The sequence below is a fragment of the Gordionus sp. m RMFG-2023 genome, chromosome 4, assembly GCF_954871325.1.
Source record: "Gordionus sp. m RMFG-2023 chromosome 4, tfGorSpeb1-WG-v2, whole genome shotgun sequence".
In the NCBI taxonomy this organism is placed as follows: domain Eukaryota; kingdom Metazoa; phylum Nematomorpha; class Gordioida; order Chordodea; family Parachordodidae; genus Gordionus; species Gordionus sp. m RMFG-2023.
Window position 1 is genome coordinate 34,387,466 of NC_088778.1, and position 15,444 is coordinate 34,402,909.

The 15,444-nt window shown below is 29.5% G+C and overlaps 2 protein-coding genes across 4 annotated transcripts in view; both read right to left on the reverse strand.

Annotated features, from left to right (window-relative positions):
• Positions 1-2,894: 2,894 nt before the first annotated feature.
• Positions 2,895-10,112, reverse strand: LOC135927828 (uncharacterized). Of its 2 annotated transcripts, XM_065464027.1 has the most exons (6): positions 9,153-10,110; positions 4,713-5,145; positions 4,428-4,594; positions 4,114-4,245; positions 3,894-4,040; positions 2,898-3,699 (listed from the first exon to the last, which is right to left on the reverse strand). In XM_065464027.1, exons 1-5 carry the CDS (start codon positions 9,898-9,900, stop codon positions 3,895-3,897), a joined length of 1,626 nt encoding a protein of 541 aa, XP_065320099.1. In that variant the 5' UTR covers positions 9,901-10,110; the 3' UTR covers positions 2,898-3,699; position 3,894. The 2 variants fall into 2 exon arrangements, with proteins under 2 accessions (XP_065320100.1, XP_065320099.1); XM_065464028.1 differs by lacking the exon at positions 3,894-4,040 and having other exon boundaries at positions 2,895-3,699; positions 9,153-10,112.
• A 4,027-nt stretch (positions 10,113-14,139) lies between these two features.
• Positions 14,140-15,444, reverse strand: part of LOC135928894 (F-box/LRR-repeat protein 2-like) — a 28,515-nt gene continuing 27,210 nt past the window's right edge. The window contains exons 15-16 of one of the 2 annotated variants that reach the window (XR_010572399.1): positions 14,613-15,396; positions 14,141-14,559 (exon numbers count right to left, since the gene is read on the reverse strand). Coding sequence is in view for 1 of the 2 variants with exons in the window: in XM_065465350.1 (XP_065321422.1) it covers positions 15,289-15,396 (108 nt within the window). In the remaining variant the exon portion in view is untranslated. Of the gene's footprint in view, positions 15,397-15,444 lie in introns of both variants that reach the window. The other variant, XM_065465350.1, reaches the window with a different exon arrangement.

Sequence of the window (15,444 nt, forward strand, 5' to 3'; positions counted from 1 at the left end):
TAAGAAGACCATTTTGATCCAAATTCAATCCAGGCTTAGTAGAAATTTTTTGGTTTAAGTTTAATTCTAATTGAATGAAAAGTAAATAAGGCATTAAGCTAGAAAATTTAGCCTGAGTTATACTCGCTTGATATTATTTTTTATCATAAACAAATGTGGATATTTGTTGATATTTTAATATTTACTTTATACAAAACTCATAGGGCATAAGCTTAGGGCTATGCAATAAAGTTAAAGGCTAAAGTTAGTATAAAATTATGAGAAATTCAATAATTTACTAGACACCAGCTACACGGTTTAGGTTATGTATAAATACTCATTTTATTAGACAACCCTTAACATTTGGTAAAATCTAAATGAAACTTAGAGCAACTGAGCAGCGCGAAGTATAAGATTCTATTAAAGGAATTTTCTTAAGCTTTTGGACCATATTAGGGGTTAGCATAGGGCTAAGCAACAAAGTAAAAGGTTTATGTTAGAAGAGTAATAGTAACAACCGACCCATTACGTTTGGTAAAAACTAAAAGATGCATTGACTGCTTATTGCAGGTTAAGTCATAATGCCAAACTAGAGAACTGCGTTAGTGGTTAATGGTTATATTAGATTTTGATAAATACTATACCTAATTAGACACAAACACCACACATTCAGTAAAATTTATCTTAAATGGACGGATAAATTGTTCTAAACACCAATGTAAATTTAATAAAATATATAATAAAATTCATTTTTATTGAATGCTTAGTCCTTAAGGGTAAATAATCATTAATTGTAATTATTTTAAATTTCACCATAACAAACTTTTCTTATTTTGGAATGACATTACTTAAAGATGCATCAAGTGTATTTGAATTCTAGGAAATATAATCAAAGTTGGAGTCAAAGAATTTTCTTTCCGCCATAATCTTGATAACAATTTTACGAATGTCATTTTTCTGCTAATAACTTCTCTCTATCAAATGGATTGAATTATTAAACCAAAATTTAAAGTTAGGCGTGATAATATAGTTTACTTTTTATGAATAGCGAAATTAATTAAGAAATATTTTGTGGCTCTAAATTATAGTTTAAATAAATATATATAACTTCTATTACCAATTATTTTTTTATGTTATCAATATCTTTTTTCCTTTAAACCATCTAACATATAGTTTAGAAAAATAAAAGGTATTGATAATCATACTTAATATTTTGGTATATAGGTTTTAGGGTTACTATTATCAAAGGGTTAGTTTTCATTTTCTTTATCTTTCGGATTTGAGACACATCTGTTTATTTTAATATACATGTCTTCCTTTTTATAAAAGCTTCATTTTCCGCCATATTTCAATAAGCAATTATGTTTATTAAAGTTTTGAGAGAGTAGCCTGTTTTCAAGACGCGGCGTCTAAATGAGCCGGGGGAAAGAAGATGGGGGGGGGGGGGGTAGGAACATTTCTCCATCAAGGGTGTAAGTTGTAGGTATTTAATATACATATCTTACTAAATATCGACTAAATCTATATATTGCACATAATCATAGTCATTATAATTCGAATAAAGCTTATTTATGTATAATTCTCTGTTACACTTAAAATGTAAATTTAAAAGGGTTAAACACTTTCAGAACACTCATATTCATGTCAAATAAATAATAAATTCTTCGTAAATGATGGGAAGGTTTTTAATTTTATTCATATTCTAAATTATAGCTCTTTTATATTCACAATATTTGATAGTTCGCAGTAGAGTATTGATAATTCAGAATGTTTGATATTTATGTCAAAATATTTCAAAAAATGGAATCACGACAAATATGGTTATGATGTAATCTTTTTTTAGGTTTGACAAAATATTATTCAAAATTAATTCAAAATTTTGCCAATATGGCCGAATCATTGTTATCGAAAAGAAATGTATTTATATGGCAATCCTTATCATCCATAAATGAATGAAAATGAAGATAGATTATTAAAATAATTTATCACAGTTCAAATAAAGTTTAGAAAGTAGTTTGACTACATTTCTTTATACATTCAAAAATACTCCATGGGCTGACAAGTGTTGCTAATATATCGAATAACAGAAAACTGTGATAGACTACTTATAGTAAACTTACATAATAACAGTAGAGACTTTATCCTTTATCAATCTCTATATCTATATTTCTATATTATATTATAATTTAAGAAAACATGATATTGATGATAAGCCTAAGTTTATTAAATTTAGAATTTAGTTTTTCATTCAAATTTAAAAAATACTAAAGTTGATCTGAAAAATGTGTATGGCACTTGCTCCAGCTTAGTCAAATAATCTAAGAAGCGTTTTAGCGTCATTCATTACTTCAACGTCATTTAGATTTTTGTTGAAGATATCTACTTTAGTATAGAAAATAAGTATGTAAATGATATATTTCCAGAAATATATAAACATCAGAAAACTTATTATTAAAAATATTATACCAAATCTAATATTTAAAATATCATTTTCCTTGAGGTATTACTCGAATATAAAATAATTTTTAAAGCTTTGCAACGTATGATGAACTGTTCCTCTGGGAGTGGTCCAAACCTCGAAACACCCTCATTTACGCCACTGGTTTTTTTAAGAACGGGAATACTTAACACAGCTTTCGCTCCCCAAACACATTTTCAAATAGCGTAGAGGAGGGGAGAGTCGCGTAATATTAAATAAATAAAATTTTATTTGGGGGAATTTCTTAAAAAATATTTAAAGAATGATTATTTAGATCATCTTCACAAAAATCTTCATACGGATCCTCATCAATTTTTTTTTTATCTTTGTCAGAATTTAATCGAAATTCATTATTATTGCTTTCATATTTTTTTGTTTAAGCTTGCTTGGGCATCGAGTTTGAAATATTTAAATTAGGGCACAATTAAACATACAAAGTGTAGACTCAATTCCTACTGGAGCCAGGGCACAATTTAAGCATCTTCATCTGAAGAAATAAATCCTATTGAACATATATTCTTTATAAATTAAATATTAAATTATATAAGAAATGTGTATTAAATAAAATACAAAATATAACTTCGGGTGGTTGATCTGATTCTGAATATAAAAAAAACTCGGCTTTAAAAGTATAATATAATAAAATATATATTTTCTAACGAGTAATGTCTTGCCTCACCCTTACTCAAAATCGTTACATTTTGAAACAAGTAACTAATGGTGCGTATCCCTTCCCCACCAAAAAGAACGATCTCTGTAATGTCGTCTATTTCATCGATTACATCACTACTTAAAGCCGATTAATAAGAATCGTCCCATTAATTGCCATCTTTTATCATGGTAAACGATACATTATATATATTATTGCATATTATGACTTAGCATCATACTGTTTATATTGGGATAAATGTTGTTCTCTTAGGAATTTTTGTATAAAGTTAAATTTGTTTTGGGGGGGGGGGGTTAATATAATTTTGTTCGAAGTAACTAAAATATCCAACAATTGATTGACATAATAACAAAATATTTTTACAATGGAATTATGGTAATAAAAATAGACAAAGATGATGGATTAATAATTAATACAAATTATATGCAATGCGACAGGCAGCAAGTAAGAGTAAGTAACACTAAACCATTCCCGCTTTGATTTCACTGGAGAGTTCGCTTCAACAAGAGAAATTTTAAGATCTAATTTTAATTTGCTAAGCTTCGTTCAGATCTTTACCTCTGAATCAACCCTGTCATTTAGAAAATGGAAAAAATGTTATTTCTATTTAATTAATATAGGCAACAATTGTTGTCTATTAGCATAAATAATCATGTTTGTTTTGAAACTAACCAAAAAAACAAATTTTCTATATTTTTTTTTGTTACTATCATTTACAATAAATTAGGATATATATAATATATACGTTATAAATTATTAAAATACATCAATGGCATCCACATCTCGATGCCGACATATCGAATAAATGCTTGAGAATTATATTAGACTCCTCAATGTACAAAACACTCAATGGTTCGTATTCTATAGGAACGCAAGAAGCCAAAGGTGGCAGATCTTCCCTATTTTTCTTATCTTTCCATGATATGACAATTGGAAATAAAAAATAAATTCGATTTTTTTTTCCAGAATAATAGTTTATTTATACCTTTCATAGATGTGTTCCTGTTTCCCTGGTCATGGTTAGGATGGGACTTGGTGGCTATAAGCCACAAATCTTTAATAAAGGCATGCATGCTAGCGTTGTAATTTTCGTTGAGAAGAGGTGATACGCATATTCCTTTGCGTAGACGATTTAAAATATAAAATTATATTAAAACTATTTTATATCAAAAAAAAAATGATTCCTTCACAATTAATTTGTTTTTAAATGATGAAAGTAGACACATATAAAAAAAAATTTTGATCTTTAAAATTCATTCAAAGCCATATAATCTATCGAATCGGATTTTAAACATATACCGGTGCAATAGTTGATGTAATATCCGTCGGGTTTAATGAGCCAATCTTTCCAACCGAGAGTCGAAAAGTCGATATACCATTCACGCAATTGGCAATATTTGTAATCGGAGGAGATGTGTCTTTTAATCCTGGAGTGATTGAGGATAACGTTATTCTTTCGTTTAAATCTGATACATTATAAAGACAGGGTGAACTATAAAATGTCTAAGTAAAAACCCTTATATTTTTAGAAAAATTTTTGATTAGATTTATATCCACACAATATTCGTTTTTTTTTTGCCTAACCTCGTTTCATCGTCGTAATTTTGATAAGTTATCAAAAAGGGCCCATATTTAGAAGATATATTAGTGTTGTAAATTTGATCGAGATTCATGGAAGGAGGTTCGGAGTCATTCCTGGATAGTTCGACGGTCAAAATCAAGAAACCAGTGTTTCGCGCCTCTTTCATAAAATTGGAAGAGATGTTAACGACAATTATGTCGTATTTAGATTTAGACGAAAGTGTTTGGTAGGTGCATGAACCTCGGAGTGAGAAATCATCTCGACTCAACTTCAAGCACACTTTAATGAAATGATTCTCCTCGCTCGGGATGATCGATCGGGTTAAATTGCTCTGATTATAAAGTCTTTCTCCGTACAAAATTAATTCGTTGAATGCCGTGTTGGGCGTCAAGGATTTGGTAGTGTTGAAGTGAATTTCGATGTTCAGAGGGGATCCTTATATTATATATATGTAAGGTTAAATTTAGATGTATATATTATAAATAATATTATAAGTGGCGGATTGATATGCAAAAATAAGTATGAATATGCTGCCTCAATTTATTAAAAAAGACAGGATAACGAATATTCGAATTCGTCGAATACGAATAATGTTGTATTGATATTCGAATACGAATAATAAATTCGGTTTCAAACTATTCGAATAATCATTTTTTTTATTACAAATTATTTTTAATTAGCTTATATGACATTTTCTGGTTTAATATTATACTGTCTATTAGAAACTCATAGTCTTTTTGTATTATCTTCTATTGAAGGTGAATTAATTAATAATGCTGCATTTATGATAAAATTGTTTAGACCCCCTAAATCTAATAAGCATAGGAGTCTTTCTGAGTGGCCTTACTCTAATAGTTTGTGAGTCGGATGAAGCCCCTCTTTCTTGCTAATAAGCCTAAAAAATGAATTACATAACTCACTCAATAATATGTGACTGGAAGGGTAACAAATTGAATATTTAAATATTCGATACAATTTCTATGAAATCTGCTGTGGAACTATCGTACTATTCATCCCTTCTAATTCCACGGAAAAGAATTCCTTAATAACTCTTTTCCATTCTATATTATTTTTCCCATTCCCTTTTAAATATATTCTTAATTAATAATCACGTGTCTAATAAATTCTTAAAACGTTTTACAGGCCCGCATTCTATAATTTTTTGTTTAAGACAATAAATACATTATGTTATGTAGCCAAAAATTTTTGAAGGAATCTAACAGAAACTGGACCTCTGCTTGAATCGATTTTACAATACAATACAGTAAAAAATCGGTAGCGGAGGTAGATCACTCACAGCTTGTGCAATGGAAAATTTTGATTCTATCGAAACACTGTATCGAGCCAAGAAGACCGACTTGGCACCTACAGAATAATTCGTCGAGTAATCCGAGAAAACCGGTATTTCGCAAACTTCAGTGCAACGGATTTACCACAATGGCGTCTGAAATGGTTAAAAAAGAAACAGGCCCGGGAACTAACCTATAAAAATAAGATTGACGCCCCCCTCTAATGTAACAAACAACTTCTACGAAAATACCCTCAGAGGTTAGTTCATTTCATATGGCTCACGGGTGAGAAGCTGTTTACAATAACTGCACCGGTAAATCTCCAAAAGATAGGGTCCCCGTTACAGTTTCAATGAAGAAAAAATATGTCATTTATCTAAATCTGTCATTGTTTCATTCAGGTATCAAGCTTTTGGCTGCACAGAGCTCATCGATCCAGGGGTCAAAATTAATGGTGCATATGCCTACGTTTTACAGGGTGACCACTTATTGTTGACTATTAAAAAGAATAGTAGGGCAGTAAATTGTGGACTTTCAAGAGAAATTCCATATTATATTTCACCCACTCTTTACACCCCCCCCCCTAATAGCTCTGATTTTAATGGCCGACTTATATGGAGTCTCATTCAAGAACATGTTTATCAAACCCACATACGCGACGTTGACCATCTCAAACAGCGACTTGTGGTGGAATTTATTTTGATCAGATAATTGTTGCTCGTATAATAGTGAGACATCTTTAGAGCATGTATTCGAGCTAATGGTGGGAATTTTGAAAATCAGATTTGAAGTACATTTGACTCAAGATAATTTTAAATGTTAATGTTTTCATGTTTCTATGGGATTGAAAAGTTTAATTTTTTTAAAAAAATGAATTTTTACATGTTGGAAAGTTGGAATTTTGTTTGTCCAACTTTGAATATGCATAACTTTGGAACCCAGTTTATAGAATTTGATAAAATTTGCGGGAAACATAGATAAATTATCCCTCATTAATCTAAAAAATTTTATTGAATTATTCTTAGAATTGACGGATTTATGGCTAAAACAAATAAAGGCATCAGTTCAATTGCAATACATTGTATAATACCACAATTTTTTTTAAATTAAATTTTAACATAAATTATCAATCAATCTACCTTTGAACTGTATCCAACTTTCCCACTAACCAGAAGACAGAATTGGCGGTCATGAATAATTAGATTAACTCCATGGTTGTAACCTTGGCAACCTCTTTCAGGAATGAAAGTCGCCATCGGTTTCTAGGGAGTATCGTCCTGTCACACAATTGTATTCTAATCAATTATTCCTATTAAATTTTCTTAAAAATACACCTGAATTTTCAAAAGCTATTGAATCTTTTGTCTCATTTAGTCATCTCACTTTTTGTTATCACTTTGTTGAGATGGGATTCCAATGACATTTCTGCATAGATATCACTTTATTTTGAATTCTGGGTGATGTGCACTGGGCATTTTCTTGATATCGATTTTATGTTTTTTAATCTTTCATCTCTTTGGCAGGTGTATGAAAACTAATCTGAAGAATAAATTATATCTTCATCTGCCTGTTTGTAGTAAAACCAGAATAAAAAGAGAGCCCTAACAAATCAAATAATTGATATTTCTGTATCCTACTTCATATTACGATTTCTATCAAGTCTTATCTAAACATCCTTTGAAGGTTTCATGTCTTTAATAGCCATATTTTTCTAAGATCTTTTGCTGTTTATTTCGTCTATATTTGACGGTCAATAGCGAATAAAAACTTAAATAACTAGTGGATTTTTGGAGGTCATTTCAGGGACCAAAAAAATAAACATGGAGGCCAGGCTTAAATGAGATAATCATTTAAAATTGGAATAATAGTTTAAGGTTAATGACACAAAGGAATGAATGTTTGTAATAAAAAAACACTTTTTGAAAAGAATTAAAATAAAATTTACTTTTTTTGGCAAAATGCCAAGCGAATTTTTCATCTATGAATGAGTTTTAAATTTTAAATATAAAATATGTGATATTCAATTATTTTTTTTATTAAAAAAAAAATCGTCTGATTTTTTTAAACGTCGAATTCGAGGAAAAATGTTATAGTAACAAATGACGTCATAACTTACCATATTTTATCACGTGTTGTTGTTTCATAATTATTTTGAAATTACGACCTGGTTGCACGCCACCTTATTTTTCAAACCAGGTTGAGATTTTATAAATTATTCATTTTTGAGGTTCGGTCCAAATTTTTTTTAAAAAAATTTCCTTAATTGTAATAATTTTAACTTTTACATAGTGGTACCGTCCACTAGTATAAAACGGGTAGACCATCATGTATAGGATGTATACACCAGTGAAAATACAACTTAGCGCCATTGCTGGCGTGGTAAGTGAATGAATGAATCATTTTAACTAAAAACCTGTGTAAATTGTTTCAAAAGGAAAATGTAAAATATGAACCAATAAAATAAATGTTAAATACTGGAATATATTTTACAAATTGATTTTTTAAAAAAAATATATATATAGACGGCCAGGGTTTGTCTTTTTTTTTTCAATCGCGCTATTTAAAAAGCCTGGGTTGCGGGTTTTTAGGTCTCTGAGTAATAGTGCGCATAAATTGAGCGTTTTACGTTTTGCCGTAATTTTTTAAATAAAACGTAACGTAATATCCGTCGATTCAAAATTTTAAAAAAGTTCTAAAAAAAAGAAGAGATTTATCTTTGAAAATTATATTATCGTCTGCCTTCTTATTTCTTTAAATTTCGAAATATTCCTATTTTTCGGATTATAAGTAAGTTATTTATATTTCATTTTTTATATAATATTACGAAACGAAGAATAAAAAAGAGTAAATGAAAAAGCAAACCTATTTGCGTTTTTTTTAAAAATGGTTGCTAAAACCAAACGGTAATTTTACCAATTTGCACGGGCCCATAAATGAATTCTTTGTGCTTGCAACGCATCTTATGAAACGCTCAATTTGTGCACTATAAGGGGGCGGGCATTCATAAAAACCAAAACTACCCCAAAAATTATGGATCGGATTTGTCAAAAAATAAAACGCATTTTGTTAAATGGAATATGAAACTCTTCTAATTATACTTTAAAGGAAAAAAAAATATACAATTTATCTTAGAAAAAAGAGGAAGGCTAAAACTTATCACGATTCTATCCGGCTTGGTCGCTACTATGGATTCGAAATCATATTTTCCATGCCGATCAATCAGTTCCGGTTGCTCGTAATTTCCACCCCGCCGCCGAAACTCGTTTTCCGCTTTTAGGAGAGAAAAGTATTTACTTTCCATGTAGCTCGAGTTCTTTTTACGGTAACCCTCATCGAGTAGTAATAATCTGTCGAAAAATAGGGGGTCCGAAGGAGTGATCACGTGACGATTTTCATGGGTATCGTTCGGAATATCGTCAAATAAGTCGCTAGATTTCGTGGTTTTCAGGTGATCTGAATCACCTTTATATTCCTCACTGTAAAGCAGAAGCATGAATGGAGGAACTTCGTCTACTAACCTCATATTGACATCTTTCCTTACCATTCCCTCAGTGGTTGCGATATTGGGAGAGATTTTAGTCAAGTTTTTGGACAAATTCTTCATTATTTCCTGTCTCAAACCCAAGTCGAAAAGGGATGACGATGACCGTTTGCCAACCTTCAAATCGTTATCGTCTTTCTGGGTAGTTACGAAAGAATGATTAGAATCTTCCGCGCTTATTGCCGGCACGATCAAACCGCCACCGAAAAACGCTAACACCAATAAAAACCATAAAAGGCCGCTAAACTTTGGGGGTGGTGCTATAATTTTGCGATCCTTGTCAATATCCGAGAATAATAATTTGGTCAGAATATGGCAAATCTGTGGCGATAATATTATAATGCATACACAGCTCAACATAACTTTTGAAGAAATATTTTTATTTCGAAATATGATGTCTTGCTTTTAATAAATCTTTTTAACCACGGCGTGAATGAATCGAATTTTTCAAATTTAACCGAACCCGGGAAATCGAACTGTTTTGATTGGTTGTATAACATTTTGTCAATTTTTTTTTTGAAAAAACAAAAAAAAATTTTCAAAACTGTGGGAAAATTTTATTTTCCGCGAGGATACGGATCATTTAAAAAACTTTTTTTAATTTTTTTTTTTTAGAGAATTCAAATTTAAAAGGAAAAAATTTTTTTTTGACCGATGTCCAAAAATTTTACTTTTAATTTAAAATAATTTAAATTATAATTTTTATTTTGTCATTGTTATGCCGGAAAAATAAAATTAATTTGAACAAAAAAAATAAGGTGGATTTAATTGCTATTCATTAGAGGATTTTAAATCTTTGGAAATTTTTGGCGCCTTGCACGGTAAAACAAAAATAATGTAAATAAACTTATAGCAAAAATAAATATGGATAGTAAATTTTTTTATCACCTGACTTCTTTATAAACGTAAGTTTGTATTTATTCTTACAATATTTAACATTTTTACTTTACTAAACAAATTTATTAACTTTATGTTAATTTTTATAAAATTTTGTAAAAAAATATATATAAAATAATAATAATAATATAGTAATATAGTATGAATTAGAAAATAATTGGTTTGTATATAAGGAATTTAATTCTATTTAAAGGATTACATTTTTCTTTTTAAGTAAGAGAAATTCAAATACATTCCAAGGAACCAACAGTTTGTTCCGCATGAAAGGAAAAGAGGAAAATGAACCTGAGGTTCAGAAACAAGTTTCTCATTCAATACGCCGTCGCGAAAATGTTTTTGAATAAAGAAAATTTGAAGGTAATAGAAAACGAAGCACATTTTCAATCTTAAAAGATGAAAACTTGAATGACCTAGCCAACAAGAAAAACCACCTTAATTTTGAGATAACTAGAACTGAGCTTAATTTGCAGAGTTGTTAAAAGATACTTTTTAAATGGATCTAGATACAGATACAGAACCACATTTTTATATCTAGATAACAACTCTGTTAATTTGTATTAATTAATTTTAAACCTAGTGTTGTTAAATCATCTAACTTTGACCAATTCCAAAATGAGTCTGTCAAGTTTTTATCCTAAAGATTTAGTTCCAATAGTTAAGTTTAGGTGGTACTTAGAGGTTTCGGTCCTAATTTTTAGGCTAAAAGCTTGGCTAAGCTTTGTTGGAGGCTAAAGTTATGCTACATAACAACAATATTAATATATCAGTGCTATTCGATTGATTTTATCAAGCTATTAGTATTGGTTTTTATAAGGAAGAATACCAATAAAATGTTTATTTTATATTAAATTTATATTAGAAATGTCACTCTGCGAAGCCTCTACATTTCCCCCTAGTTACTTAGTGCTTTTGCTTTTATGTTAAATTGAATTTTACAAGATTATTCTCATTCGATAAAACGAAATCCAATACAAGTGAGAAAATCTTCAAGGAAGGAATATGGTTGGAATAGAAGATATTTTTTTTATTATTATTAAAGATTTCGTTAGATACAAAAGAAAAATCATAAAAATTATCACGTGATAAAGGTGTCGGTGTCAAGAGAAAGTGTATCCTTATAAAAGAGATAATCTAAACCTTAAAACTCTCAAGCTAAAACTCATAATACTGAAACTAACAAAAATGAGAATTATCTTGCTCAAAAAGTCGCGCTGAAACATTTGGCGGTTCTTTTCATATATATTGGAATTGCCGTATATCCAACGTTTCGATTCGGTCAAGTTAATATACATCCAATCAAGGTCACATTTTGGATGAATTCCTTTTTTAAAAATTATTCGATGCCATTTTTCCTCGAGGAAGGAGGGTGCATGGCTAGCGAACCAAATGTTTAAGTAGGTTTTTTTAATGATTGTATGAAGGTAAGATTAATAAATAAAACGTTAGAATATTACAAAAGTGATTGTAACTTAAAATCTAGAAGAATGGGGAAAAAAAATCTTCCTTAAATTCAATCCAATTTCCTTAGGCTGCACCTTCGAACCCACTAGATTTGAGCTTGTGAATCCTATCATCAATCAATGGATTTTATGATTGGAGATAGCTTCATCATTTTACTTAAAATTTTTAGAACGAGCTTCCTGCCTTTAAAAGATTAGATGCCATCCAGGATTGTAAGAAGTCACACTTTTTTTTGCTATCGTCAACTACTCTAGATTAAATGAAAAGCTTTTGGAGTAAAATGGCAAGTTTCGAATTTAAACCAACGAAGCATATGAAATGTAATATTTTTAATGTCGAAGTTAAAATAGGTGGAACACTATTAGACGGAGTTTTCCGCCATAAATTTAATTGGAGGCCTTTAGGTTTTAGTTGAAACGTAACTAGTCACAGTTACTAGTTACAATTTTTTAGATATAACTAGTTACGGTTTAACAACATTATCAAATGAAAATATTTTACAATTATTAGATTAATATTCCGAGTACTATGTTGGCTAAATATAGAATGTAATATGTCATATTTTTACCTGATAGAATATGATGTATGTAAGTAATAGAGTTTTAACTAGACCATACAAATAAAAATCACAGGGAATTATTAATTTGGGGATTAGAACTAAATCTACCAGGATGATAAAAATTGGTTTTAGAAGAACTGGAAATATATGAACCTACTTACGATTTAACCATAAATGATTATGACGATCATACAGATACCTGGAACCACACTAACTTACAGAAGGACTAGAACTATACGGTTACTTATCCTTTAACACAACTGACGATTATAGAGCGGGGGGGGGGCGTCTCTAGTTAGGGCGCTAAAACACCTCCCCCTCCCTCACTTTTCAAAAATTAGCGCCAATTTTGAAATATGGATTACATTTTTATAATCAGCACCCATTTTACAAAATACATAATATTTTATTTGAATCGCCTCCATGTGAAATTTGGCTTATTTTAAATAAATGATTTTCCCCGTGTCATTATTAAATCCATTTATCACAATTTCCTTTTCTTTTGCCTCGAGCAAGAAACAGGATAGTAAGAAAATAAAATTTTATTTTGTACAGTTTATGCTTGCTCCAGATCGTAAAAAATTTATATTTTTTGAATAATTTGTTTAGGTATATGTTATCGGCAACGTGTCATTTTTTTCAGCTGTTTTTTTTTAAATTTAAAAATCCAATTTTACCGGAAATGGAATGTAGGCAATTTTGCCGTTAACCTTTGAGCCATTCATTCATAATCTATATAAAAAATCTACGGAAAAACTAATATAAGTCTGCATTCAAAGTGGAGACGGATCTGTTTTCTACATCCGTTCCGTCAAAAGTCAATCTCATTTATCAAGACGGAAGGTATCGGAACAATATATCATTTTTAATGAGATTGACTTTTGACGGAACGGATGTAAAAAAAAGGATCATCCGTCACCATTTTGAATGCAGCCTAAATAAATATCAAGTTCAAAGATTTATTGCGAAATTGTCTGAAAATTATAGACGAGGTATGTCCGAACATGATAGAATATATTTTCGGTAAAATCAAATTTTTAAGTTTTAGAAAAAAACTTGCTCCGATAGTTATTCAAAGTTGAAAAAAATAACACATTTACCGGGAAAAAAAACGCAATCACGCTGAGAGATATATTCGGGTAGGGTCTAATTTTCGCTGAGCAAACTTACTTCAAGGAAAGTACAATTTTTTCCAAATAAAGCTTATATAAGAATCGATAATAATTAATATTTAATTTATAAAATACCTCAAGGTTGATAATCATTTTTGGGGCTGAGCTGATTTTGAGTGTACAAAAAGTTGTATATATTATCCAATTTTAATGTTCAATTTTGAAAAGCGCCTTAGTTTTAATTCTGTAAATAGATGCACAATATCAAAGGAAGAATATGTTACCAGTTACAAGTAATATGAATTTAGCATGTTGGGGGAGGAGGGGGTCCTTTAACCCCACATGTTAAAAAAATGCTTAATATTATTTAGGAACTCGACAATATTAACCATCATGTATTCACGTAAGTATCGTAATTTACCGGATAACCGAAGACCGGTTATAAAAAAACTGCCTTCGGGTCCGATAACTTCTACCATATTAAAACAGTATATTTTATTGAGTTCTAATACGTGCATAAATACAAAAAAATAGGAGGAAAAAAAAATTACAATATAATAAAAGTATATGTAATGTATTATTATTTTTAAAATTATATAAAGTTATATATTAAATATATTATATATGTATGTATATAAAAAAACATTAAAAAAATATAATGTTCGGAATATATTAAAAATAATATATAGTATTTGAATGGTATGTTCTTCAAACAACAATAAATAACAATAAATAATTTATATAATTGCATAAAAGTTGACAAAAATAAAATAAAAATATGAAACTTTCTTTTTAAAAAAAATAAAATAAATTCCTAATTGCAAAAAAAAAATAAGAAAAAAATACGTTAAAAGAATGATAAACATAGGATGGAAAATCCTATGAGATTGGGAAATAGGGATTTCAGGATTTCTATCTGCAATATTTGTCGAGGGATGTTAAAATTAATTTGAATGGGGTTAGGATCATGAAGAAGATTTTTTTTGATTCCTGTAATTATAAAAAGATATCTTAAAAAAAAGAAATTTGTATTTCATATTTACACAAGAAGGAAGTGTGTCATCTTGAATGATAACTTGTTCCATCACAATAAGAGTCATGGGGTTTCCTACAAAAAAATTCTGTATATCTTTCTTTTTTTAAAAAAAAAAATCATAATTCAAATGATTTCTAATTGTATCGAGAATTGGGAGTTGCCAAAGGTTAAATGAAGTAAAAAAATATTTGAAAGCTGATAATAATAATGATGAAAAACATCAATTAAATTTAAAAAAATAAATATCAATTTATCCATTCATTCATTTGTTTCTAGAGTAATTATTTTTCCTTTAAAAAAATAAACCAAAAAAAAAATCTGGTAAGAAATGCAATATTATTGTATAAAAAAAACATATTCCTATATATAATAGGGAAGGGGGTTACTGAGCGAATGTTAATAAATGACTTGTTGTCTTATCAAATCATTTTGATATTTCAAAAAAATACTAATTATAATAATAAATATAAGTTTTAATTTTCGAAAGAATATCGTTTCTTCGTATTGCATATATACGACGGTATATTTATTAAAGGATTTTTTAAAAAATGCTATATATAATCGTCTGCGCCTCTAGGAAGGGGAATCTTTCCGGTTTGGGTTATTCAGGAGGAGTATATAATTTGGTCCGAATAATTGGCATAATACAATTTTTATTTTATTTTCGATTCTTGTTTTTTGTGTTATATGATGTTACAGCATCTGCAATAGCCTTGTCGTGTAGGAGGGGACGATGTTGGGGGCGTGAGCGGAGCGAAATACGCGTGAATTTTGATGTTGGGTAGTCTGGCCTAAAGGACGGACGCGTAAAAAATAAAAATGGCGTTTAAAAATATGCT